General features: G+C 46.0%; 2 protein-coding genes across 2 annotated transcripts in view; both read left to right on the top strand.

Annotated features, from left to right (window-relative positions):
* chrm3a (cholinergic receptor, muscarinic 3a) overlaps positions 1–2710 on the top strand; it is a gene marked incomplete at its 3' end in the record, with an annotated part of 134709 nt that extends 131999 nt beyond the window's left edge. The window contains exon 3 of the mRNA XM_083650511.1: positions 730–2710. Coding sequence (XP_083506637.1) covers positions 749–2710 — 1962 coding nt within the window. The 5' untranslated portion in view covers positions 730–748. The remainder of the gene's footprint in view (positions 1–729) is intronic.
* Positions 2711–7456: 4746 nt separating this feature from the next.
* Positions 7457–27595, top strand: part of fmn2a (formin 2a) — a gene marked incomplete at its 5' end in the record, with an annotated part of 62291 nt that continues 42152 nt past the window's right edge. The window contains 5 exons of the mRNA XM_083650690.1: positions 7457–9473; positions 13941–14113; positions 20115–20267; positions 22769–23730; positions 26334–26475. Coding sequence (XP_083506816.1) covers positions 7457–9473; positions 13941–14113; positions 20115–20267; positions 22769–23730; positions 26334–26475 — 3447 coding nt within the window. The remainder of the gene's footprint in view (positions 9474–13940; positions 14114–20114; positions 20268–22768; positions 23731–26333; positions 26476–27595) is intronic.

Raw genomic sequence — 27595 nt, 5'->3', positions numbered from 1 at the left:
GCATTTTCTTGGGTTTTGGTTGCGTTCTGTACTGTTTGGTTTGAAGTAAAACTCTTTTTATAAGCATTTTATGAAATGTCTATGGGAAAATAAATGGCGGATGAACATTTCTGGTACACTTTCTGGTACACCCCCCCCCCCCTAGAGAAGATCAATTTGCCTGCCTGTGTCTCTGCCTGTCAGCCTCTCTCATCCTCATCACTGTAGTGATACTGAAGCTGAATTTGGTTCAGGTTCACCTGCATGCTGCTGTAAGTCCCCACGCCACACCTGATACCACGGCAGAAGACCGCCGCTGTCCGACGCCGTATGTTGTTTACAACGTCACTGTAATTGCTTGTGTAAAGGTGAAATCCCAGCATAATCATCTCTTAAGCAACACGTAGGAAAGATATATTGCCCGTATACAATTTGCTTGAAACGCAATTTACCCTCAAAGGTACAGTGTGCAGATTGTTTACACATTTAATTACAGGTGAAAGTTTAACGAGAAAAGGAAATTAAGGAAGTTAAACCCAAACAACTTTCTTCAGCTGCCCTGTCACATCAGACATGCAATTGGGTAAAATGGACTGCTAGCATCACCTAGTGGATGTGTAGTGAAATAATCATTTCAACCACTGATGTGTCCCTTTTCTCTCTCTTCTTCTCCTTGTCATTTCTCTCTTCCCTTCATCTATCCCTCTTTTCCTGCCTGTGCTTCTCTTTCTCCTCTGTCTCTCCCTGCAGAATATGCCCGGACATAACAATGAGCTCCAACAGCACAGAACCTGGCCTCTTCCTGACCGCCATCACCTCAACACCAGCAGGGACAGGAGCCTACCCCCAATCCAATGCTCTCCACCACGGAGGGGCCGGAGGAGACCCCTGGTCGGTGGTTCATCTGACCACCCTGGATGACAATTCGTCCTACACCAGCAGACTCTTCAACCTCACCTCAGAACCCCCGAATGGGACACAGACACAGAGCGAGGCCTACATGGGGGGCCACCCTGTGTGGCAGGTTGTCCTCATCGTCTTGCTGACGGGCTTGCTGTCTCTGCTCACCATCATTGGCAACATCCTGGTCGTCGTGTCCTTCAAGGTCAACCGACAGCTAAAGACGGTCAACAACTACTTCCTGCTTAGCTTGGCTGTGGCTGACCTCATCATAGGGGTCATCTCCATGAACCTTTACACAGCTTACCTTGTGATGGGCTACTGGGCTATGGGCAACTGGGCCTGCGACCTATGGCTGGCCATAGACTATGTGGCCAGCAATGCATCGGTTATGAATCTGCTGGTCATAAGCTTTGACCGCTACTTTTCTATCACCAGGCCTCTGACCTACCGGGCCAAACGGACCACAAAACGGGCTGGGCTGATGATCGGCCTAGCCTGGTTTGTTTCGCTGGTTCTCTGGGCACCAGCCATTCTGCTGTGGCAGTATATTGAGGGCAAAAGGACAGTACCTCCAAATGAATGCTTCATCCAGTTCCTCTCAGAACCTACTATAACCTTCTGCACGGCCATGGCTGCCTTCTACCTGCCTGTAACTATCATGAGTGTTCTCTACTGGCGGATTTACAGGGAGACCCAGAACCGCTCGAGGGAATTAGCTGGGTTGCAGGGCTCCTCGGGCAGTCGAGGCGGGATGGGAGGAGGAGGTGGAGGTGGAGGTGGTGGGGGCGAGAGAGCTCGTTTTATGAACCAGACAGGGAGCTCCAGAAGCTGCAGCAGCTACGAGCTGACCAGGTCATCCAAGGGAAAGAGTTCATGTCGGGGGCTGGTTAGTCGCTTCAATTGCTGGCCGGGGGTTCGATCCTGGAGGCCTGGTAGCAACCGGTCAGGAGAGGGTGACGCCGACCAAAGCAGCAGCGACAGCTGGAACAATAACGAGGCCGCGGTCTCAGCGGACCACTCTGGGTCATCAGAGGATGAGGAGTGCGGGGGCAGAGACATCATTCCTCAGAGCCACGCGATCTTCTCCATTGTCCTCAACCTACCCGGTCTAAAGGCTGCCGTCAACTCCCAGCTCACCTCATGTGAGGACCTGGAGGTAGCGTCAGAGGAGGACCCGCTGAGGGGGGAGGAGGACGGTCGAGACAGCCTCTCAACTGTCACCACCAACACCACAGCCGCCAGCACCCCGGATGGAGCCAACAATACAGACAACAATAGTTACCACCAACGCTTCTGCTCACGCAAGGTCCAGTCTATGCCTACCATCCAGGCTGCCTCCAAAACGGACTCCTTGGCTGGAGCTCCCACCACCACCAACACTACTACCACCAGCATGGCCACCAAATCCCCCTCTGTCCCCATAACCTTTAAAGAGGCAGCTCTGGCCAAGCGCTTTGCAGCCCGAGCTCGGACTCAGATCACCAAGCGAAAGCGCATGTCCCTGGTGAAGGAGAAGAAGGCAGCTCAGACACTCAGTGCCATCCTCTTTGCTTTCATCATCACATGGACACCTTACAACATCATGGTGCTGATCAACGCCTTCTGCGACGGCTGCATCCCGGAGACCCTGTGGGCCGTGGGCTACTGGCTGTGCTACGTCAACAGCACGGTCAACCCCATGTGCTATGCCCTGTGCAACAAGACTTTCCGCACCACCTTCAAGATGATACTGCTCTGCCGCTGGGACCAGAAGAAGAGGAGGAAGCAGCAGTTCCAGCAGAGGCAGTCCGTGGTCTTCCACAGGAAGATCCCCAGGGAGACCACATAAGGGACTTTGAGTGGTTGTCGATGGGCAAGTTGACAGGTTTCAGGAAAAGTCAACCTATGGGTTGTTTCTGTGGAGTTTCACTGCTCAGAGATGCTGAACGTGTTTCTCTGCTGTGACTCTGACAGCAGTGTGGACAGCAAACACCTCGTGGACTTGAGGTGTGTTTGTGTACGTGCATGCGTGCGTGCATAGGTGTGTGCGTGCACAGGTGCGTGCGTAGGTGTGTGCGTGCGTAGGTGTGTGCGTGCATAGGTGCGTGTGTGCCTGCGTAGGTGTGTGCCTGCGTAGGTGTGTGCCTGCGTAGGTGTGTGCCTGCGTAGGTGTGTGCGTCCGTAGGTGTGTGCGTCCGTAGGTGTGTGCGTGCGTAGGTGTGTGCCTGCGTAGGTGTGTGCCTGCGTAGGTGTGTGTGCGTGCGTAGGTGTGTGCGTCCGTAGGTGTGTGCGTGCGTAGGTGTGTGCCTGCGTAGGTGTGTGTGCGTGCGTAGGTGTGTGCGTCCGTAGGTGTGTGTGCCACTCTTTAAGCTGAGCTGCACAGATGAAAGCTTTCCCTCTGTCCTTGAGCACCTCTTATCATTTCACATAAGTGCAGCTGAGACAAGCGACTGAGTGGAAAAGAAGAGAAAAGGGCTTTAAAATGCATCGCAGGAGAATTATTGAAGTGCAATTGACACCGGGGGGATGATACCTTGGTTTATGGGATTCACATTTATTATAATTTTTCTCTCTGTAGGTAGTTCGATCTGTAAAGTGCACAGTTTGAACAAAACTATGTATCTGTAATATGTCACTGAAAGCCAAGACCAAAACTATTTTGTGTCTACAGGCTACTACATTGTACTGATTTGACTTGCCATCCTGGCTGGCTTTATGTTTGTATGAAAACTCTTCTGTACATTGCCTTTCTATTTGGATATACAGTAGCTTTCCTGTGTCTGACGAAATATTGAAAGTTCTAAAACTGTGTCCTTACCTTCTGTCAACGGAAATGTGTTATTTTTGTGATTATTAATCTTTGGGTCTCTAGATATTCCTCAGATTTTGAGCCAGTCTGAAAATGATTCTTCTGATTAAATTGAGTTGTGAATATTTCTGTGTGGCACCACAGTCAGTGAGCTGCTGTTGTGTTCAAAGTGATCGTTGTGGTTTACATGGTGGAGACAATAATAAGTACATCAAGTAGCCTGGTTGTGTTTTATGTACTTGAGGTTTTTATGTTAATGTAGTAAATGATTATACAATGATGATGATGATAATGATGATATACAGTACTGTTTGTGTACATTTGGATATTTCTGACTTGATACCCAATGATTGATTGTACACACAAAGATGTCCATTTATGAAGATGTGTGTTTTGATTATACACTTGATTATACACTACCTTTTAAATTTGTACAAAAACATTCATCTGAGCAACTGTTGAAGAAAGGCCATCCGTCTTTGAATTACAGTAGTAGAGCAATGGCGGCCTCTAGTGGTTTGTGAAAGCCCTACTACTGTATGCATTCGCCTACAAGTTATACTGCATCACTGTCAATGCAGCCCCCATAGTGCTACGGAATCAAAGTCCCATCCTTTCCAATTACAAGGCACACGCAAATGAATGAATTTTATACATGTCGCAATTTTTCATATTCTAGGCCTGTTTGATTCCATAATTTGGCAAAAAAGCTATACATTTTAATTTAAATAAAGTGCATTTGGCATGCAGAACAGGATGGCCACTCTCTTCAGCAGTTTGCATGTCGAATATTTTAAGTTCTTATCAAAAACGGACTAAGCTTTTTAGTTTGATATGATTATGGTTCATTACTTTCTCCTTTCATAATTATTATTGAGACTTATTTGCCAATGATTTCTCACTAGAACTGACTGATAGCTGTCATGGTGAGGCTATACTTGAGGTTTGTCTTCAAAAAGTGGGTTAACACCGCATACAAACTCAGCATAAAGATGCCAACTGAAGGAACAACTCATTCTGATTGTAATACTTACAGTATCACAGGAATAAATTATTCTGACCTAAACCAGATGGGGGTTTTTCCAGACCACAAATTTTCACATACTGTATAGGCTATGAGTATTTTGCAAATGGATTTTGAAGGCAAACAATACACTGTATTAACTAGCATATTGAAGAATGAGTTGAAGGATTTTCTGCAGGTTGGATGCTATATAGTAGCAAGAGAGATCATGTTCATTGAACATTTTAAAATATCCCATGCCTGTGCACCAATGGATGTATTTTTTTACTGCTACCAACGCAATGTGCTCCAGTGTTATAATAGAGAGCCAAAGTGAACGTCACTTCCTGCTTCAGCACTGTACCAGAGATTTTCATCCGCCATTTATTTTCCCATAGACATTTCGTAAAATGCTTCTAAAAAATAGTTTTACTTGTTCAAACCAAACGGTTCAGATATATTCAGAAACAGGAGAGAGCGCATAACATTTCACTCGGACCAAAACCTAAAAAAATGGCGGTTTAAAGAATATATTTTTTCAATGTATTTTTTTTTAAGTTTTAGTCAGAGTGAAATGTTCTATGGTCTCTCCCAATTATAAATATAGCTGAACCGACCCAGTAAAACTATTTTTACACGCATTTTACGAAATGTCTATGGGAAAATAAATTGTGGAAGAAAATCTCTGGTACATTGCTGAAGCAGGAAGCGACGTTCACTTTGCCTCTCTATACATTCTTCATCAAAATATGAGGTTTTTGCTTTTCAGAATGTAAACTACCTAAAATGATGAACACATACAGTAGTTTTCTTTTTTACATTTCAAGTATGCCAATCATAAGTCAATAAACAAACAAAAACCTTTTTATTGACAAGAATGGTCAGTTGTTTTTTTTCTGTCACCAGTCCTGATTCTGTTAGTTAAAAGGAAACAATGTATTTTTCAACGAAGAACATACATGGAGCATAGATCTCCTTTGTCAGTGATGTCCATGTTTCACATATTGTCGGCTTTGTATACATTTTGAATATATCTCCCCATGTTTGATTACATGATTGTGCAAATAAACTCAAACTGTTTTATCTGGTTAGTAATGTGTAGCCCTTCACCTTAAGTTATCTGACGCTAGCATTACAAGTGTCAAGTTATTATTTGTTCAGTATCAGCTGTCAACAAGTAAGATGCTATTCTGTTCATTTTGTTTCGCAGACACGGTATACTGTAACACAGGCTTGTATGTTTTCAATAACTTGATGAAGTTAGTGAGAGCAGCCTCAGACAGTGCTGCTGGGTGAGGCTGAGGGCCATGTGATGGGGAAACGACCAGTTTCATGTGACCCATGGCAGAGGAGACAAACACTCATTTGTGTTGTTTTCTTCAGTCAGTACTGAACTGAAGAACCACCGAGGAGAAGCCACCGCTCAGGCAAGTTCACTGTACTTATCCTTTGAGTTGTTTACTTTTTACCATTTAAGAAGGTGTTGTTTCCAACATTTACTCACTAGTTGATTATGATATTGTTATCTTTCATTTCACTAAAAGGGAATGCCATTTTTTGTTTGGGACCACGCTGACTGTATAATCTTTGACCGAGGAATCAAACGATACTGTAAGCTGAAGCTCTCCATGTTACAAAAGAGTGTTTTCTTTAGGGATCCTCGTTTCAAGGATTTAATTGAATATTTATTGGTATTATTACTTTTTTAAACTCAGATCCCTGTATTTAGTAGGAAGGGGGTCGTAATCTGTATCATGTCTGCTGCAACTGTACCACACCCTTTGGCATTAAGCATCAGTCATGCAGACATGCCTTGATGCAGGCACAGACACAACAAACACTGCACATGCGTGCAACCGCACACACACACACACACACACACACACACACACACACACACACACACACAAACAATTACACCAACAAACATATTTAAGTGCAAATCAAAGATATGTTTGGAAACAAAATTTATTTTGCGATACTATGTTATTTGGCTTCTTAATTGACCCAAAATGGTCTTCGGCCTTTGTTTTGATCTACAGCAAAGGTCACATGCTGTGTCATGTCTCTGAAAACTAAAGTGAGACAAAATGTCTCATTTGGATCTGAGACTGATACATTCAAATAGCATTTGTTACACCCTTAAATGCGTGCCTACACTGTGCTCATAGTCACATTAGTTTCACTCTGGTTGTCTCTTGTTGTCTCCAGTAAACCGTGTCAATCTGGTTTTCACTAAAGTCAATCCAGGCTTGCAGGCCTGGGAAATCAAACATGTTAATAAGGTACAATAAGAGGAGGGGATTAGCTGGGGCATGTTTCAGTTTGCTGAATGAAAATCAGCAATGGAGAAACGGAAAGATTACCACTTTCACTTTGAATGAATCACTGTGTGTGAGTCATCAAATGATTTGATCATTTCTGAAAAAGCATAAAAATAACAGAAGATACATCTTGAGATCACGCGGTAAGTAACTTTAAAATACCATATAATCAGATTGCTTATGGCTGCCACTTTAGGTTCCACTGGACTCCGCTGAGAAGTAATGCCTCTTTTCTGACTTTTATCTAGCAAAGCGTTCATATACAATTCATCAATGTCATCTGAACTTGTTCTTTTCTCTCTCTCTCTCTCTCTCTCTCTCTCTCTCTCTCTCTCTCTCTCTCTCTCTCTCTCTCTCTCTCTCTCTCTCTCTCTCTCTCTCTCTCTCTCTCTCTCCCCTTCAGCCGGTCGAGGTGATCTCCCGTGTCTGGGTGAGAGACACGCCACAGCCGTCGTCAGGATGCAGACCATTAAGACCGTGGAGACCCAGGTCCCCTTTCTGAAAGAGAGCTTCTTCACCACCACCTTCAAGGACAGGAGGAAGAGCAGTGTGTCTAACCTCCTCCGTCGACAACAACACCACTCGGTCCAACAGTGTCTTTTAGAGACACAACATCGTCCCCAGCCTCCATTCCCCCCTTCTGTTGAGGAGGGACAACAAAGGCCAGAGACGACTCGGGGGCATCCCCCCCTGGCTCGCTCGGCCAGCAGCCCGCTGTGCAAGACCAAGACAGCCGAGCGCGGAGCGGCAGATGGGGGGAGGAGGGAGGGGCAACGAGAGGGAGAGGATGAGCAGGGGAGGGAGGAGGGAGCAGTGTGTGGTAGTGAGCCCGCGGCTGCCAGTGCCAGCCTCCTCTCATCAGCAGCAGCAGCAGCATCAGCGGGGGCAACATCATCCTCACAGCTGCCTCTGGTGAGTCGACAGCAGGGATCAGGCACCACATCAGCAGCAGCGTCGGCCCGGGACGAAGCCCGGCGCGCCCTGCCTCGACCCCAGCAGTATGGCCTGATCGCTAAGGGCGTCCGCCTGCTCAGGAACATGGGCAACCAGGAAGCGAAGCAGAAGAAGGGAGGAGGAAGTGATGACCGGGACGCTGATGACCGGGAGGTGGAGAAAAAATCGAAAAGGTCCCAGAATAAGACAAGCGGCAAAGGAGGGGGGGATAACGGCGCGAGGAAGAACTCGAAATCCGAGTCTAAGGGTTCTGTGTTTTCCGCCATGCGGATCAGGAAGAGTCTGTCCAGTCTGTCCAGAGGGTTTTCCAAGGAGGACATCTTGGATGGTGGCGGGACGACAGCAGGGCTAACCCATCCCAACGCGGAGGCTAGCCTGTCAGCGGATGAGATGGGTGCGATATCAGATGGCGAGGGCGATCGAGGCCGTCTGACTGGAGACAGTCGGCAATCCACAGTGGATGAGGATGGCAGGAAGGGTAGCTCGGGCTCGGACGCTGACCTCTACAGTTTCCACTCAGCAGCGGCTGAACATGAAGACCTGCTGTCTGACATCCAGCAAGCCATCAGACAGCAGCAGGGAGCCAGCGGTGGGGCCCTGGAGAGCCCTTTACCTATACCCCCTGAGACTACTAACCAAATGGACCAAACACCTAACCAGCTGCTAAACCTGGGTAAGGAAAGTGTTGAGAGTGCGGACTCAGAAAATGAAAAACATAGACATGGCATACCAATATCAGGAAATTCATCTGAGCCGGGGTCCCTGAGCGAGAGTGCTAATTCATCTTCTGGCGCAGACATGGAGAGAAGCCTCCTTCCAAAGACCGACAGCACATACAGCTTCCCCGACACGACTCCCACCACCACCACCACCACCTCCTCCTCCTATGAGAGCGCAGAGGAGCCCCAAGACGAGCCGGAGAGCCCGGTTCTGCCCTCACACATGTGTGCGCCATGTGTCCTCCGCTCAGAGCCCGTGGCGGTGGGGCCGAAGCGCTTGCTCAAGAGTGCGAGCAGCATGGACCTGTCTGTCGAGAGAGAGGGGGAGGAGGAAAACGGGAGGCGGGACTTCCTCTCCCTGAGCAGGAGGAAGAGTAGCGTATCCGTTCCTAGACGGACGTCCACCAGCGTCAAGCTCTACCCTCCTGTACACCCCTCCTACGTGAAGACCACCACCAGGCAGCTCACCTCGCCTATTGCCTCCCCCATTACCAGCCCCAACGTCCCCAGGAAAACCGATGCGACTGGTTTCTCAGGGCGCCTTGGAGGCTCCGGTGAGGCCCAGGGATGGTGGAGGCACAGGCAGAGGTCCTGCTCCATCGCCGGGCCCCTCAGCGTCTCCGCAGACTGGTCCAAAGAGCTGGACGAGCTGAGAGCCAGGCAGGACGGCGAGGCGAGGTTCCAGGAGCACGGGGCATCAGAGAAAGGACCCACAGGAGCTTACTGGACACTGGGCTCCAGAAGATCGCATTCATGCCGCCAGAGCTCCAACCCCACCGCATCCTATCTGGATGTCTTCTCTGGTGAGTAGTAGCCTACACCAGTGCTCATTTCATTATTGTGGGTCCAAGTAAGTTACATGTATAAAGTTGAGAGAGTTCATGTGCTAAACCAGTTTCAGTAGATGAGGGCCTGCAGCTCACAGGTGAGGAACACAGCAGCAACAAACAGGATGGCGCTGGAGCACACGGGTCATCTTAAAACATCTATATTTGGTGCAGATCAATTCACTGAGGTTTTCGACAGCACAGTGTCTTCTTCAGAGTCTTCTTCAGAGTCTCCTTCAGAAGACACTGAAGAAGACACAGCACAGTGTCTTCTTCAGAGTCTTCTTCAGAAGACACTGAAGAAGACACTGTGCTATTGAAACATCATCTGCACCAAATAAAGGTGTTTTAAGATGACCCTGTTTTAAGTTACAGTACACCATACAAGAGTTTGGACACACCTGATTGGATGATTGTACTGTTTTCCATTGTCTTAAATCCATTTGTGTTATTTCATAGTTTTGATGTCTTTACTATTTATTCTAAAATGTGTCCAAACTTTTGACTGGTTTGTTTGACATCAATTCAGATTCCCCCCAACCCTGCCAGCGAACACCTCCTACAACAGTATAGGTGTGGGTGCATGTTTCAATAATTGAATCAATTCCAATTTGCTCTCAGACTGAAACATTTTCTTGCCCCCTCTGCCCACTGATACTGATGACTGTGATGAGCAGCAGGTATGTTCTTACTCAAACAACAACAACAACAACAACAACAACAACAACAACAACCCCCATTACGTTGGACAGGATGTGAATTGTATGCTTTCCTTCAAGTCCTGTCTCCATTAGAGATTAGGTTATTATGCACTGGTCATAATGATATGATCATAATTACATCATGATTAAACCCTGATCAGTATCTTGAATTTTGCATACCTTCACCTAGTTGAAGAAGTAATGTACGGTGTATTTCATGGCAGATGTAATGTCTATGTTCTCTTTATTATCAGAAGTGTTCTGACTGTCCTTGTTTTATTATATATGATATATAAAAATAAAAATAATTGATCATAAAAAAAAAATGATTAAACCCTGATCTCTGATTTGATTTGTCACGGTCATAAGAGCAGGGATACAAAAGTGATTGTATGATTGCTGTATGAAGCAGTAGAGGTTCTTTATTGAGAAGTATCTTCGGAACAAACGCCTCCTTTGAACAAAACAATGTCACTCTGTCCTCGTGTCTGTCAGCTGGAGCGGCAGGAGCTCTGCTGCTCTGCATTGTCTGCGCCTCTGCTCATAAATCAGAGTGCAACATTACCACCCACGGCAAAGCTCCGCCCCACTGGCTTAGACACGAACACACACACACACACACACACACACACACACACACACACACACACACACATGCTCACGCGCGCACACGCACACACGCACGCACACACACACACACACACACACACACACACACACACACACACACACACACACACACAGTACACATTCACGGATGCCAAACCCTAAGTGACAGTTTATCTGCATGACAAAAATAACTGGTGAAATGTGATCCATTCACATTGTGTCAAGTGAATTAGCCACAGCTAGTGTCCTCTAGAGAGAGAGTGGCGTCAGCGGAGGACCAAAATGCCAGACTCATTAGCCAATGAACAGCCAGGAATGGGTCTTGCGCTACTTTTGCATGCTAAAATAAAGCTGATAATGTACAATTTGATTCAAGGGGGGAAAAACCCTTTCAGAGTACAACACAAACGGTCTATTTTGCTGCAACTCGACAGTGCTGCTTAATCCAGGACCTTACTTCCTGGAACTCTTGAGAGTAAAAAACTGGTCCATTGGAGTGAATGGAGATGTCGGGACTCTTCTATCTATATGGCTCTGGCCACAGCCAAACAGTGGAGGCGCATGTCCCCAATCTCCATGAACATTTGACCTAATGCTATTTTGTAGCCGACATCATACCATGTAGCCTACATCATACCATGTAGCCTACATCATAATGATGTAGACTACATGGTATACCATGTAGTCTACATCGTACCATGTAGCATACATCAGACCATGTAGCCTACATCATACCATGTAGCATACATCATACAATGTAGCATACATCACACCATGTAGCCTACATCAGACCATGTAGCCTACATCATAATGATGTAGACTACATGGTATACCATGTAGCCTACATCGTACCATGTAGCCTACATCATACCATGTAGCCTACATCAGACCATGTAGCCTACATCACACCATGTAGCCTACATCAGACCATGTAGCCTACATCGTACCATGTAGCCTACATCATACCATGTATTCTACATCATACCATGTAGCCTACATCGTACCATGTAGCATACATCAGACCATGTAGCCTACATCAGACCATGTAGCATACATCACACCATGTAGCCTACATCAGACCATGTAGCCTACATCGTACCATGTAGCCTACATCATACCATGTATTCTACATCATACCATGTAGCCTACATCGTACCATGTAGCATACATCAGACCATGTAGCCTACATCAGACCATGTAGCCTACATCATACCATGTAGCCTACATCAGACCATGTAGCCTACATCATAATGATGTAGACTACATGGTATACCATGTAGCCTACATCATACCATGTAGCCTACATCATACCATGTAGCATACATCAGACCATGTAGCCTACATCAGACCATGTAGCCTACATCATACCATGTGTAGGCTACATCATACCATGTAGGCTACATCATACCATGTAGCATAAATCATACCATGTAGCCTACATCAGACCATGTAGCCTACATCATACCATGTAGCATACATCAGACCATGTAGCCTACATCAGACCATGTAGCCTACATCAGACCATGCAGCCTACATCATACCATAGGCCTTCATGTTTCCCCATTTCACCCAGAGTGACCCTGGTGGTTTCAGCAGTGCATGTGACAGAGATCAGTTCAGTGGAAAGACAGGGACGGAGGAAGAGAAAACGGATTGAACCGAGGACTGTTTCCCAGACAGTGATTAATGAGGCAAATCCTGGATTCTTTTTTATTTTTATTTTTATTTTATTGTTTCCCCCAATGGGGAATTGATGTCGATGTGAAGTGATTGGACTTTTATTTTATTGTGGTTCTACTAGGCTTAGTTGTTCTGTGTCTGGAAGACGGCACCTCGACTTGGTTTTGAGTTTGGTTGATTTGCGTCACACAGCCCTCCACGATGAGGACAACATCAATGTCCTTGCCATGGAGAGCTCGGAAACCAAGCACGTTTAGCATCTGTTTCTTTTGTGTGTGTTTTTGACATCCATCTTGTGTCTGTCAAGCAAAGCCCTCTCCAAAGTGCTCGAGTCGATGTCCACCCTGCCTGGTCCGTTAACCACAGGACTTTGTTCGTTCATCTGGTGCCATCCTGTCCTCTAAATAACCTGTTTTCCATCTAACAGCATTATCAGCTGACTGCCCAGTGCACCAGGCAGGCACAGCACCTAACGAGGTGGAAGAGAGACGTCTTCTCTCTCATCCACACGTTGTGTTCATGTCTCTGCTGCTGCCAACTAGTCAATATTTTCTCCAAGACCCAGAGCTTTTCTACGATTTAGACATCATCCTTGAATTCTATATAACAATCCTTCACAGGTCAAACTCACGTTGTCACTCGTTTCACGATAACACAAAATCCATCCAGTATGTCTTTCTGGCCTTGTTCCCAGTACAAATATCAAATTAAATGTCTTCGTCATAGTTTGTCAGTGTTATATAAGAGCTGTTGCTTTTTCTGTTACATCCAAAGTACACCTTTCTGATGATCTGACCTCATCGTCACTAAGATTATTAAAACATCAAGGATGATTAAATGCACTGCAGTGTTGACTGCCATCCTGGATATCAGTTAGCTTTATTCTCTGTAGCATCTCGTGGTGCAGCGCTTTTGCAATTAGCACCATCTCTGTGATTTGCATGTAAACGGTGTAAAGGGAGTTTGCACTCGTAGGTGTTTAATTAGCACATCATCAGAATCTGAGACGATCTCTCTACAAGTCTGAGACCTAATTAACTGTGGCTGCTTTTCTTTGATTAACCCAACATCCATCATGTTAGTAATATCTAAGCACAATTAATGAAATTTAAAACGAATGAATCTGACTCAAAAATATGTATGCAAATTAGTTTTGTCCCTCTCTAGCCTGGAGCAGAGACGATCAAACCCTGACAGCACATCTCCCTCCCTCTCCTTGTCAGTCCTTCCACATGTGTTTTTATCTGTTTTTATTAGTTACTCGCCCTTGTAAAATCTAAAATCTCTCTCTCTCTCTCTCTCTCTCTCTCTCTCTCTCTCTCTCTCTCTCTCTCTCTCTCTCTCTCTCTCTCTCTCTCTCTCTCTCTCTCTCTCCCTCTGTGTGTGTCTCTCTCTCTCTCTCTCTCTCCCTCTGTGTGTGTCTCTCTCTCTCTCTCTCTCGTCTTTTGTTCAGGTTATACTCTGCTGGAGAGGTTGAGTGTTCAGCATGGAGGGCGCTCTACAGAAGATGAGGGCAGGGAGTTATGCCGCCGAATGTTGACCATGGGTCTCCTGCATCCCTTTGGCGGCAGCCCCGAAGAGCTCCATGGAGACGGTGCTGTCACACCAATCACACCCGTCTTTAATGTAAGACCTTTGGCTCACACTTTACTCCACAGACTCCACACTTCATTTTAGCGCTGGAGAAACTTATGCAGTAACTTGACGTTTCTTGGATTAGTAACTGCAATATAATTACTGTTTTGGAAATTGTATTCATTCCCTTACATTACTAGTTACTGGGAAATTTTGTGAAAAGTAATACAATAATTGCAGTAACATGTTACTTTACTGCCCACTGCAACTTACACACAGCTCCAGCTGTCCTTATAAATTAGATTGTATTGATTGGCCTGATGGGGGTGCTATAAGTAAAGGTCAAGAAATTAGTTATCAGTTTTCACGTTTCAAGTTTCTAAATTGTGGAATATAGCCTACAGTATAGCCTATGGTTCACCTTTGTTTTCACACTGGGAGGAGACACTGTAGGAATGAGTTCAATGCTACTGGTCTGTACCGTACATCCACATGCGCGCCTGCCCGCTGCCTCCCCCTTCAGGATTTCTGGGTAATTACACAAACACTGGTGCGTGGATATGACGTATGCCTACAGGTGCTCTCGCCCCCTCCCCCTGTTCTCAAGAACATTACCGTTAGTTAGACAAGAGGAAAAAGTGATGGAGCATGGAGGTACTTATCTATTTTCCGCCACAGAAGTGTACTTTCATCAAAACAGTGTTTTTAGAAGGTTGGTATAACGGCTAACGTTAGTTAGCCTACCTGCCGATTTATAAGTGACAGGTTACTTTTGATAACGTAACTAACAGCTTGCTAGTTTGCAGTTGACTGTAACGTTAGCTGCTCATTGACTTATTAGCCTAGTGCCTAGCCTACTATCCAGAGGTCAGAGCAAACGATACGTTTCATACTTGTTTTCTGCACACACAAAAAGAACCACGAGGTGATGCGCACGTAAGTGCATTTGAGATAAATTTAGATACATTTCTATGCATTAGTTGACCAACTTTTGATTTTGTGCCTAATCTCGCAGTCAAAGACGCCCACTAGCAGCCAACTGACGAAGCAACAGATGACAAACAAATGATAGGCTAATGATTGGCTTGATGGGGACTATTGATGGGCGCTATTAAAGGTCAAACATTTTTTAAAGGCCATCATTTTTTATTTTTTTATTTAACCTTTATTTAACCAGGAAGTCACATAAGCCCAAAGACTGCCTGCATCATTTGTGGGGATAACATGATTCGCTTGTTGATATTACCTTTTACTTCCTTGCCCGACAACATTGTTAACTTTCCAGATACCGCAAAGAGCCTTTCTGGCCAGCCTAGGTAGGAGTATGTCCTTATCAGATGAAACGCTCATTGATAAGAAAGTACATAGCAATCAGCAGTGTATACTACAGTATACTGTTCTACGAAGCTTATCTCAGTCTCCATTCTTCTTGTTGTTATATAGAGTGATCCAGGGGTTTTTCATTATCTGAGAAGCAGTGGTGCATGTAGTCAGTGACCGTATTAAAGTTGATTTCATGAATCTTTACATTTTGATTCCAGTAATGCTCAGATCTAATCTCATGTGCGTGTGCACATGAGAACTAGTGCCAATATAGCCTACATGTAGGCTATATTCCGTTCCCCTGCACACTGTCAGTGCCATTCTGATCACAATCCCCTCGCCGCTGAATCCACCCAGCTGAACTGTGTGTGTGTGTGCATGTATATCTGATAAATGATTTCTATAGGGCAGATCCTTGTGTGTCAACTAGGCAATGATTTAAACTTATTTCTGATGTCCACAGTATGATCAGAGGACTATCAACAGTTTATCCCCCCTCTTTTTTTGCCCTGTCTTTCGGCTCCCAAAACAGATTTGCATGTTATCAGATTAGCTGCATAATGCACCCTGGATGCACCTCCGATGTGTATGCATGCACGCACAATGTCGCACATTGTGCACAATGTCATGTGAATGACATTATATATATATATATATATATATATATATATATATATATATATATATATAATATCACAATATTGTGGACCAAATAACTTGATATCGATATTGCGACAATATGTAGATGACACAATATTACGATATCCAAAATCGTATATTGCCCAGCCCTATCGTAAATGTCTCAAATCTGCAATGCCATGTTACTGCACTCTATACTGTGCAGGCAGCCATAAATAGAGGGTGCTTTCATTCATGCATATGCAGTTCTGACAAAGGCACACGGCTGCATGAGTACCAACAACACTCAGGCGTGCACGCTCTCTCTCTCTCTGCCCCCCTCTCTCTCTCTCTCTCTCTCTCACACACACACACACACACACACACACACACACACACACACACACACACACACACACACACACACACACACACACACACACACACACACACACACACACACACACAGCCATAGACACACACACACACACACACACACACACACACACACACACACACACACACACACACACAGCCATAGACACACACACTCAGGCATTTCCTTGCATGGCTGGCTTAATAGCAAATCCTACGACACTCACTCAGGCTTGCTGCACTCTCAGTGACACACACACACACACACACACACACACACACACACACACACACACACACACACACATCTGTGCTTGCATAGACCATCTGCTGACCATGTTATGTAACAGCTCCACATGCCTTGGGCTCAGGCAAAACACTGTACTGTATGTCAGGATTAGACAGAGACTCATGGCCTCTCTCTCTCTCCCTGTCTCTGTCTACCTCACCCTGACAGAGACTCATGGCCTCTCTCTCTCTCTCTCTGTCTCTGTCTCTGTCTACCTCACCCTGACAGAGACTCATGGCCTCTCTCTCTCTCTCTCTGTCTCTGTCTACCTCACCCTGACAGAGACTCATGGTCTCTCTCTCTCTCTCTCCCTGTCTCTGTCTACCTCGCCCTGACAGAGACTCATGGCCTCTCTCTCTCTCTCTCCCTGTCTCTGTCTACCTCACCCTGACAGAGACTCATGGCCTCTCTCTCTCTCCCTGTCTCTGTCTACCTCGCCCCGACAGAGACTCATGGCCTCTCTCTCTCTCTCTGTCTCTGTCTACCTCGCCCTGACAGAGACTCATGGTCTCTCTCTCTCTCTCTCCCTGTCTCTGTCTACCTCACCCTGACAGAGACTCATGGCCTCTCTCTCTCTCCCTGTCTCTGTCTACCTCGCCCTGACAGAGACTCATGGCCTCTCTCTCTCTCTCTCCCTGTCTCTGTCTACCTCACCCTGACAGAGACTCATGGCCTCTCTCTCTCTCTCTGTCTCTGTCTACCTCGCCCTGACAGAGACTCATGGTCTCTCTCTCTCTCTCTCCCTGTCTCTGTCTACCTCACCCTGACAGAGACTCATGGCCTCTCTCTCTCTCCCTGTCTCTGTCTACCTCGCCCCGACAGAGACTCATGGCCTCTCTCTCTCTCCCTCTCTCTGTCTACCTCGCCCTGACAGAGACTCATGGCCTCTCTCTCTCTCCCTGTCTCTGTCTACCTCGCCCAGGGGCAGAGCCTGGAGTCCTGCATTATTCAACATGGCCATGAAATAACCTATTCCTTTTGCCATTTGAATTTGAAGTTGCTTTGTCTCATTACAGTTAATCTCGCTTTGAAAAGAATCACAGTTGAGATTGTCGTCTCTCTCTCTCTCTCTCTCTCTGTCTCTGCCCGACCTTTTCTCGAAGCGCTCTCATTGTCTCCATCTTTCATTTCACCCTGATCCTTTTACAGTTACTTTCCATTTTGAAATGACGCACTTAGCTCGTCGCCTCTCTTCCCTCAGCGTCTCCCTTTTCCGTTTATGGCCGTCTTTATCGCTCACCTCTTTGTCCTCCACTTTGCCTGCCTACATTTGTCATCGGATCTGATTTCATGAACTGTGTTTCGGTGTCGTGTACAAATGTAGGAGCGGTTGGTTTCTTGTTCTGCCTACTGCCTGAAATCATATACACCCGCCTCAGCTTCATGTTGGTGTTTGGGTTTTTTTTTGGGGGGGGGGGGAGAGGGGCCTGAGGTTAACAACCATAAATAAAGTATCGCTTTAGTATCCTTTACAGTTCGTACTGTAATATTAATTGTGCGCACAAAAAGCTTCCTGAGTGGCTAATGGCTTTATGTGAATCTGGGACACTCTGTAGCCTGTGTGTCTGGCTGGAGCTCAGGTTACCAGGGTCTGGCTTTTGTAACGTTTTTGTCCTAGCAGCGACTGCACTAACCCGACGCTGCTGCCAGATGGTTTGTTTTGTAGTGCGATCGCGGGCTCGTGCGAATCCAGCCGAGCCGCCTTGTAAGGTAGGCCCTATTCACCTTATGCAGCCCCGCCCACTTGACCCATTGGATCAGGACTTCCTGTTCAAGACGCCGGCTGTTTTACACGCTCAAACTAGTCTGGTCAAACCTAGTTTGACTCACATTATGAGTCAGACTAGGTTTATGAGTCACAGGAAGTGTGTAAAATTTATACAATCGGAACTTCCAATTGTATTTAGTCTCTCAAGCCAGACGGTCTCTTCTGCATGAGGTGACCTGCAAAACAGTAAAGACGCATCCATGCAAATGCATGCTTATCACACACACACACACACACACACACACACACACACACACACACGTTTACAGTTTTGCTGTTTTATAACGTAAATTAAGCATATTGATGTAATCCGCTGTGCAATAAGAATTTGATTAACACATATTTCCACATATTTCGTCACTGCATGGCCGTCAGTTCCATAGTGCTAGTTTAGCTGGGAAATAATTACTTCCACTGGGAAGAGAGAGAGGGGGGAGGAACGACAAGTATTGAGTTAAACCAAGGAAGTATCCTGTCAACTCTGGAATAACTGGATTGGCTGTTCTTAACACATGACAACACATGTTTTGCTTACATTTGCCACAGGTTGACCTTTACGCTCTGAGACACAGCACAATACTGTCCTTCTCCTGGGAAAGTTGATAGGATTTACGTGTTTATTGGTATGATGAAAGTAATCCCTGTTCAAAGCAAAGTTAGTCCCTTTCCTTTGAAATAGACAGTCGTCATGTGTGTCTGTCTCATGTACTGAAGTGGAGTTTATTATTTAATCTTTTTAAGATAAGTAATATGGTTAAATATGAGTGGCTTTTCTGTGAGCATCTAGCTGCTGCAGGTATTTTTGGAGTCTCTGTGATACCGCATGAACTTATCGTTGTATGTGTTATTGTCGGGAAGTTTGAGCCAAATGAGAAGATACGGTTCAAGAGGCCTTAATATACAGTATCTTTATTTATATAGCACCTTTTAAGGGGGTATTAAGTAATATTGAACCCTATTGATGAGCAGGGAATGTCATTAACATCAATAATAAAGTCACACTTTCACAACAGAGACGAGTGAACTACTGTAGCTAACTAAAGCAGAGATCCACCAGAGATGTCTAGTGAAGAGGTATCACTCACAATGCAAAAGGGGAGTTTTTGTTCCAAAGCCAAGTCAAGGCCAGAAAGTGACTTTTTGAAAGCCAGAAGTCTCAGTCAATGATGGTGTTGATCACAGATAAATTATGCCCATTTTGTGCTATGGGACCGTAAAATCTCACAGAATGCACCTTTAATTGTGATATACCAACATAATGCTTTCAGACAACATTATACATTGTCATTTTATTATCCAACGATTTCCACATTTTAGTGTACATTTGTGACGAACCCACACGCCTACAAGTCGATATGTAGCATTCGTTGTCTAAATTATTTGGACGGACTGCTGCAAATACAAGAAAAACCTGACATCTATTATGGTTTTTCTGCTGCTGGTGTCTGTTCTTATCCCCAAGGACTGTAGCTCCACACTTAACGGGAAGCAGCTTGCCCGAGAAACAACATCCACATCCTCGGTAATTGTAGCACTGTTGGATGTTGTTAACCTTTAGTCACGGCGCCTCCCACTGTGGCTTGCATGTCACTGCAGTGCAGTCACTGAGTCGTTTGACTGTAGGAGCAGCGTTTAACCTTGGATTTGTAAGCATTCACTCTTTTTCCTCGTGTCTCCAGGAGGAGCAGCTGTACACCTGGGCCTCTCTGGGCCTGCCGCTGTCTTCCCAGCTGTGGGAACTCTGCGGGGGGCGAACCGCCTCCAGAATACAGCCACAGAGGCTCCCTGCACAGCAATTATCAGCCAAGACACCTGCTGGACTGCACTCTCAGGTGGGTTACATCCAGCGGTGTAGTCTGTACGTGGTTACGCGGGTATATGAATCGGCTGCCTCCAGAACGCAGGTAATTCTCCCTCTCAGAGTCCATTCTTATCTTACAAAATACATCTATTTGCTGATCCTAAAACGTCTCAATTTTAGGTGGAATGGATAGTTCACCCTCTCCTTTGTGTATAAATGGAAAAAAAACAAAAAATTAAATGTTTCCACCAAAACCACCTGTTCCCTCGAAAATTGCGTGATTTGAACCTGGAGAGTTTGTAGTGAAAAAACCAGTCCGTGTCACATTATGCAGTATACCCACTAGGAAAGCTCCAGGATTTGAGTATATCCACTTAAAAATGTGTAAGGATTTGTAAAACAATATAGTTTTGTGACACAAATTTCACTTCAAAGAGTTTGTTTCTCAAATACCGGATAGATAATTGCAAGGGAAGAGGATTTTGTACAGACTTCCATGACTATTTTGTATTGAAAGTACTGTAGAGAGATAACAGTGACATATGATCAAAACAGTCATTCTTCTACATTCTTTAATTGGTGTTAACTTCTTGTCAATGAAATAATGAATAATATTCTGTAATTGTGTTAACTTGTCAATTAAATCATAATGAAACAAATTATCAATGAATCTGATGGGCAGCCCTTGGAACCCACGCACGCACGCACGCACGCACACAGCACACACAGCACACACACACACACACACACACACACACACACACACACACACACACACACACACACACACACACACACACACACACACACACACACACACACACACACACACACACACACAGTATACCCACTAGAATAAACTAGACTACACCACTGGTTACATCTCGTGGGCAGTCTGTATGTCACCCTGTCTACACTGGGCACATCATCCCTGTTTTCATTTACAGTACAGCCGCCAATTTTGCTCATTTTATACTTTACCACCAAAATCAGTGATCAATATCATTCCTCCTGGCCATCAAACTACAGAAATATAATATACAGTTTTTTTTTAAATCATTTTGAAGTATTCATAATGCATTGAAATGTAGCCTATGATGTACTGTATGTACTATAATACTGCAGTAGGCACAGTAAACAAATAGTAAAATACTGTATACTGTATACTTTTCAGCAAATTCAATTGGTTACGTAAAGTGGTCTACAGTGAGTGCACACAGAACACAGAGCGGATGGAAATGTAGAAAACAGGACCGCTGTGGGAAGGAAAAAGAGGCAGCATCTTGTTCTTGGGTCTCCATCTGGCTCAGCCTGTTCTCCTGAAAGTTAGTGTTGGTCTGGCATCAAGATCTGCTTCATGTCTGCATTTCAGACAGTGCTCTCTGTGGCTAATCAGCAGGGGAAATATGGCCTGGCATGACGGATCCAGTCCTGGATGGATCCCTGGATGACCTCCTTCCTCCTCCTCCTCCTCCTCCTCCTCCTCCTCCTCCTCCTCCTCCTCCTCCTCTTCCCTTGTCCCCTTGCTCTCCGTCTCTCTGCAGCGATGCCATTGATTCATATCCACAACAAGAGAGCTCACCGTTGGCCTTTCTGCTGGCATTGTACAAGTAGAGTACAGTGGTCGCTGTTGCCAATTGGTCGTTTCTGTTTAGTATTTAGAGTTGGCAGTGCTTTCCATGTGAACACAAGATTTTAATGGTATAATAATAATATATATATATTATATGGAGATTGAGCAAAATGTGCGTTGTGCTTTGCGAAAAGTGTAATTTAGAATTGAAAAGCAGAAAATGAGAACTTGAGAAGAACAAACGGAAAAAAAACGAGTGTCAGTAATGAAGTTCAGGTCAAAGAAGGTTTGTTGTTTGACCTGTCAAAGTGTCGACACTGACTGAATCCCAGCTAAATGCCTAAATTGTAAGTCCTACTGTAGTTCACCCACCAGAGGGCAGGCTTGTCCTGAAAGACCCTTTTTAGTTTATCACTTCAAGCCTCCTTATTTCCTGGATAATCATAAATCAGGCCATACAGACCAAACATTCCCTTTGAGATGCAAAGATGTGACCACAACTTGGGAATGTTGTACAACCAGACATAGACCCCTCCCCATATGAGGCCCAGCGAGACTCCCTGTCTCTGGGGGTCAAATCTCTCAGAGTCTCCCCTCATCCCTGGTCTAACCAGTCTGGAGCCAGAGGTCTGATGGAGTCTAGACATCATGGACTTTGTTGACCCTTCTCTAGCTCACAGTCCTGCCACTAAGCTCCCTCAGTTGTGGGTGTTCTACTGTGCGTGTTGTGTCACTTCTTAAGGGGATTTATAGAATGATAATACTTCCAAGAGCTAACAGCAAATTCCAGGATTTGCGAGTATCTCTGCTTTCCGAGATTTATGGTACAAAACACAGTAGGCTTGATTGCCGGCTTTTAAAGGAGATTCAAGAAAAATAAAGACAACACAAAGCATAACCCTGTCCAGTTGTGAACACTAACGCAGGCTGGTCTAAAATGGTCTTTTGTTCCCTGACAGACAGAATCCAGCAGGTTGAAATCAGGTCAGTCCTCCTCGGAGGATGAGGGCTGCTCTCTCTCTCAGCTGGAGAGGACCATCGCTGACCTGCGGGTTAACATCGCAGCGCTGCAGGGCCAGCGGGCTTCTATGGCAAAGGACACCGGGGGGGATAACGCGGGCACTGCTGCCACCCGCAAGAGAGGAGAGAGGCTGGCAAAGACGAGCCGGGAGATCTCTGTCCAGACCTCGCCCGTGGAAGAGGGCTTTAAGTTCGCGGTGCCTTTCAACAGGGGATCGGCCGGTGTGTTGTCCTCCTCTGCCTCGGTTCCGTCCTCCCTGCATTCGCCCAACAACACCGTCATTCCCAAACCCGCGGCGGGCTTCACCTGCACCTGCCAGCAGAGGCAGCAGCAGCAGCAGGGCAGCAGCCACCCACCTCCGCCTCCCCCACCTACACCCGGCCTCCCCCCTCCTCCCCCTCCACCACCACCGCTGCCACCACCTCAGCTCTGTGGAGGGATGCCCCCACCACCACCACCCCCACCTCCCCCGCCTTTACCTGGGCAGGGGCCTAGTCTACCGCCTCCTCCCCCGCCGGGCTTTGGACCTCCACCCCCAGGTATGGGCCCCCCTCCTCCCCCTCCGCTGCCCGGGATGGGCCCCCCTCCTCCCCCTCCCCTGCCTGGGATGGGCCCCCCTCCTCCCCCTCCCCTGCCTGGGATGGGCCCCCCTCCTCCCCCTCCTCTGCCCGGGATGGGCCCCCCTCCTCTGCCTGGGATGGGCCCCCCTCCTCCACCTCCTCCGCCCGGGATGGGCCCCCCTGCGCCGCCCCCGCCCCCAGGGTTCGGGCCCCCTCCGCCCCCAGGGGGCCCCGTGCCCTTCATGATGATGCAGGAAGCCGTCTCTGCCAAGGCGCTCGTAGAGCCCCCCAAGCCCATGAAGCCCCTCTACTGGACACGCATACAGCTGCATGCTAACAAGTAAGGGTGCAGGAAGGGGGCGGGACATACAAAAGAAAGGTGATGGATTGACCAATTAGACATGGTTAAAGGACAACTATTTGGCCCTAAAAACAATCTAAGAACTAAGTGAAATTCCTCCAGAATTCGTCTGGCTCTTAGGCTATAGAGAGGCAAAGTGGAACGTCACTTCCTGCTTCAGCAATGTACCAGAGATTTTCTTCCGCAATTTATTTTCCCATAGAGATTTCGTAAAATGCTTATAAAAAATTGTTTTACTTGGTCAAACCAAACGGTTCAGCTATATTTAGAATCGGGAGAGACCATAAAACATTTCACTCGGACCAAAACTTAAAAAAACAACATCGGAAAAATATTTTCTTTAACTCATTGAGTGCCAATGACGACAATCGTCGTCAATTCAAATACTAACGTAGAGTGCCAATGACGACGATTGTCGTCAATTGCGTTTTTTGACGGTGGGAAGTGGATCAAAGCCTGATCCATCTCCTGTGAAAGTATGGTGGATGTTGAATGTGTAAAAGCTATTTTACGGACCCATTAGGTGGCGACAGTGCTCTCCAGATTAGAGAAAGGCGAGGAAAAAAGAGAGAAGAAGTCATGGGGAAACGGAAATCGCATCGGTATGCATCGATATGCATGAAGCATAACGTTAGCTGTGCCTGCAGCAGCCAATCTGCTGCCACAATTGAGCCCCTCCGTGTCCGCTGCGATAGCCCATCCGCATGATTAGTTGTGGAGTTGTTATTATTCTCAACTGGAAGCGATAGGAGCCGGTGACAAATACACGCGGAACGCTGTAAAAAAGCTGGATGTAGCGCACTTTTCAGTGCAGAGCAAACTCAGCAGAGAGCCACCAGAGCCACCAGAGACACACCCACGGAGGAGGGGTTTGCAGTTGAGGGGGGGGTGGGGCACGCAGGGCAGCATACAACACCGACCCAGACAGCAGGACAGGATTGGCAAACACAGGCTAGAATATCTGATGCCCACCAGCAGTAAATCAAGACCAGCAAGAAGCTGCAACCAGCAGCGCACGCAGGGGCCAGCGCTGCTGGTTGCAGCTAAAAAATATTATTTTGCCTAACAAAATTCCTTTGTTTTCACTGTTTTATTGAAGGAAATTATTTTTGAGGTGTCACATCAGAAAATATTAGCTTCAGAGTCAGTCATGTGCTTGAAATGCTTCATTTCACAAAAGGCTAATTATCTCAGCTTCTAGTTTGAAACGTCTCTTTTTGGTGAAATCAACCTATCTTCTCCGGCTCATAACTAAAGAACGGAAAATGATATCAATAAACTTTTTTTTGCTGATGATAGAAGAGAGTCTCATCGTTCTTTGGGCGTGTTCGGTGTTTACATAGTAATATCACATAATATTCTGTGGGCCTCGAGAAATCACTGAAAACGCTCTGAAACTCTGGCACTGGGAGCATCCGTTTTCCAAAAGTGGCTGGCACTCAATGAGTTAAACCCGCATTTTTGTTTAAACGTTTTGGTCCGAGTGAAATGTTATGCGATCTCTCCTGTTTCTAAATATATCTGTACCTTTTGGTTTGAACAAGTAAAAAAAAAATTATAAGCATTTTACAAAATGTCTATGGGAAAATAAGTGCCAGATGAAAATCTCTGGTACAGCGCTGAAGCAGGAAGTGACGTTCCACTTTGGCTCTCTATTGCTTTCAGGCCAAAAGAAAAACAATAAGAAAAACAGGAAGTATGTCAAAGGGGGGGTGGGGGGGAGCGAGTGAGGCATCTGCACTCAGTCACCTATATCTTTGGCGAGGGCCACGGTTGCATGAGAGCCTGATGGCCAGTTCGCTTCATCACGCAAAGGTTTGGTCACTGACTCATGTAAACTATTCAGATGGCTTGTAAATGAGATGCTGCTCATATGAAGTGAAACTAGATATGTATCACTCACTCACACGACGACGGTGTTCTCTGAACTGTGGAGAGCGGAGACGAAGCTTGACCACGCGAGATAAGGATCAGCCACACACGCTATGAGAGTCATAGATGCTAACATAGTGGAAAAATGAAAGTGAGGCCGGGGCCAGGCGTTGTGGTTATTTGACTTGAACCAGGTGCTCTATCTTTATAATAAGGCTAGAAAGAATATAAAAATATATATTATAAATATATAGTAAACACCAAAAAAAAAAAAAATCTTAGATCGCTTAGATTCATATTTGAAACTCACAGAATTCGCTTGGTAGTGAATGAGACCGAGCGAGGGTTGTGGTAGAGAGCGCACACTAGAGACGGAATACATTAGATCAGGGTGAGAAATACGATACTGTCTGCTATTAATTGTGAGGTGTTGGCTGAGGGATGTGTCATGTGTATGACTTTGAGACATCTCCGATAACGCAATTTTGGTCGTGTCATAATATTGCATCTGCCTTGATCTTGACAAGTCATACCTCAATAACTCACAAAAGAGAGACCAGGAAACTCCTCAGAAGTCAGACGCCACTTTTGTTGGCATTCACCTTATACAGTATCAGTGTAAAGTGTCCTTCACTGGGCTAAACAACCTTGATAGATGATAACTGTACTACTTACGACTGTAAATGAGATATCTTCTCTCCCCTCTTGAGACAAAGTGACTCCCTGGTGTGGGACAGGATCGAGGAGCCGAGTGTGGACTTTGAAGAATTTGTGGAACTCTTTTCCAAAAGTGCCATTAAGGAGAAGAAAAAGCCGATCTCAGACACGATCAGCAAGTCCAAGGTCAAACAGGTACGTGTGTGTTTGCGCGCGTGCGTGTGTGTGTGCGTGCGTGTGTGTGTGTGTGTTTGCGCGTGTGTGTGTGTGTGCGCGTGTCTGTGTGTGTATGTTGGCACATAGAGAGGCAAAGTGAACGTCACTTCCTGCTTCAGCACTGTACCAGAGATTTTCTTCCGCAATTTATTTTCCCGTAGACATTTCGTAAAAAATGCTTATAAAAATGGTCAAACCAAACGGTTCAGCTAGAATCGGGAGAGACCATAGAACATTTCGCTCGGTCCAAAACTTAAAAAAAAAAACATCGAAAGGATATTTTTCTTTAAACCCGCATCTTTTTAACGTTTTGGTCCGAGTGAAATGTTATGGCTCTCTCCTGTTTCTAAATATATCTGAGCCGTTTGGTTTGAACAAGTAAAAAACTATTTTTATAAGCATTTTACGAAATGTCTATGGGGAAAATAAATGGCGGATGAAAATCTCTGGTACAGCGCTGAAGCAGGAAGCCCCTTCCTGGTTCCTATCTGTCTCTTTCTTCCCTCTGACTCATCCCGGTGCGTCGGTCCTTTCCATCGCTCCTCACCGCGTCCCGCGCGCGCTCTCTGAGTGACAAGGAGGAAGTGCTACAGCCAGACAGTTATTATGTGGTGTGAGCTCTGGCTCCCACCCCACTTCCCCCCGTGACCATCCGGTGGCACGGAGCCACGGGCTCGCGTGCGGTGAGGGGAAACCTCACGACGGTGATGACTGCCGAGAGAGAGCAACGAGGAGGAGGGGAGGAGGGGAGAGGAGAAGCCTGGGAGCCGTAAGTCGTGATGTGGTTCCTCCTCTAGTGCTTCCTGAATGACTGAGTTTAATAGTCGGCCTGTTAGCTTTCCCTCCCCAGTGGCCTGTATGTCACACTGTCAGTGTGTAATTCACATTCACAAATAACACAGGAAAAGCCTCTCATAATACTAATTGGGACCTGGGAGATTTGCCGTGTTTTGCCACCAAATGAAACTCTGCCCACTTGGTGAGGGGTTTTTCTCGGCTTACTGGAAGTGGTGAATTTAAACTTGAGAGTGAAATATACAACCTTTTCACCAAACGACGGTTGAACCTGCTTTAACAGCTTTTTGTACACCCTCCACTG

Source organism: Poromitra crassiceps (assembly GCF_964638095.1).
Source record: "Poromitra crassiceps genome assembly, chromosome: 14".
Taxonomy (NCBI): Eukaryota; Metazoa; Chordata; class Actinopteri; order Beryciformes; family Melamphaidae; genus Poromitra; species Poromitra crassiceps.
This window is presented reverse-complemented; position numbering and strand designations above follow the sequence as displayed.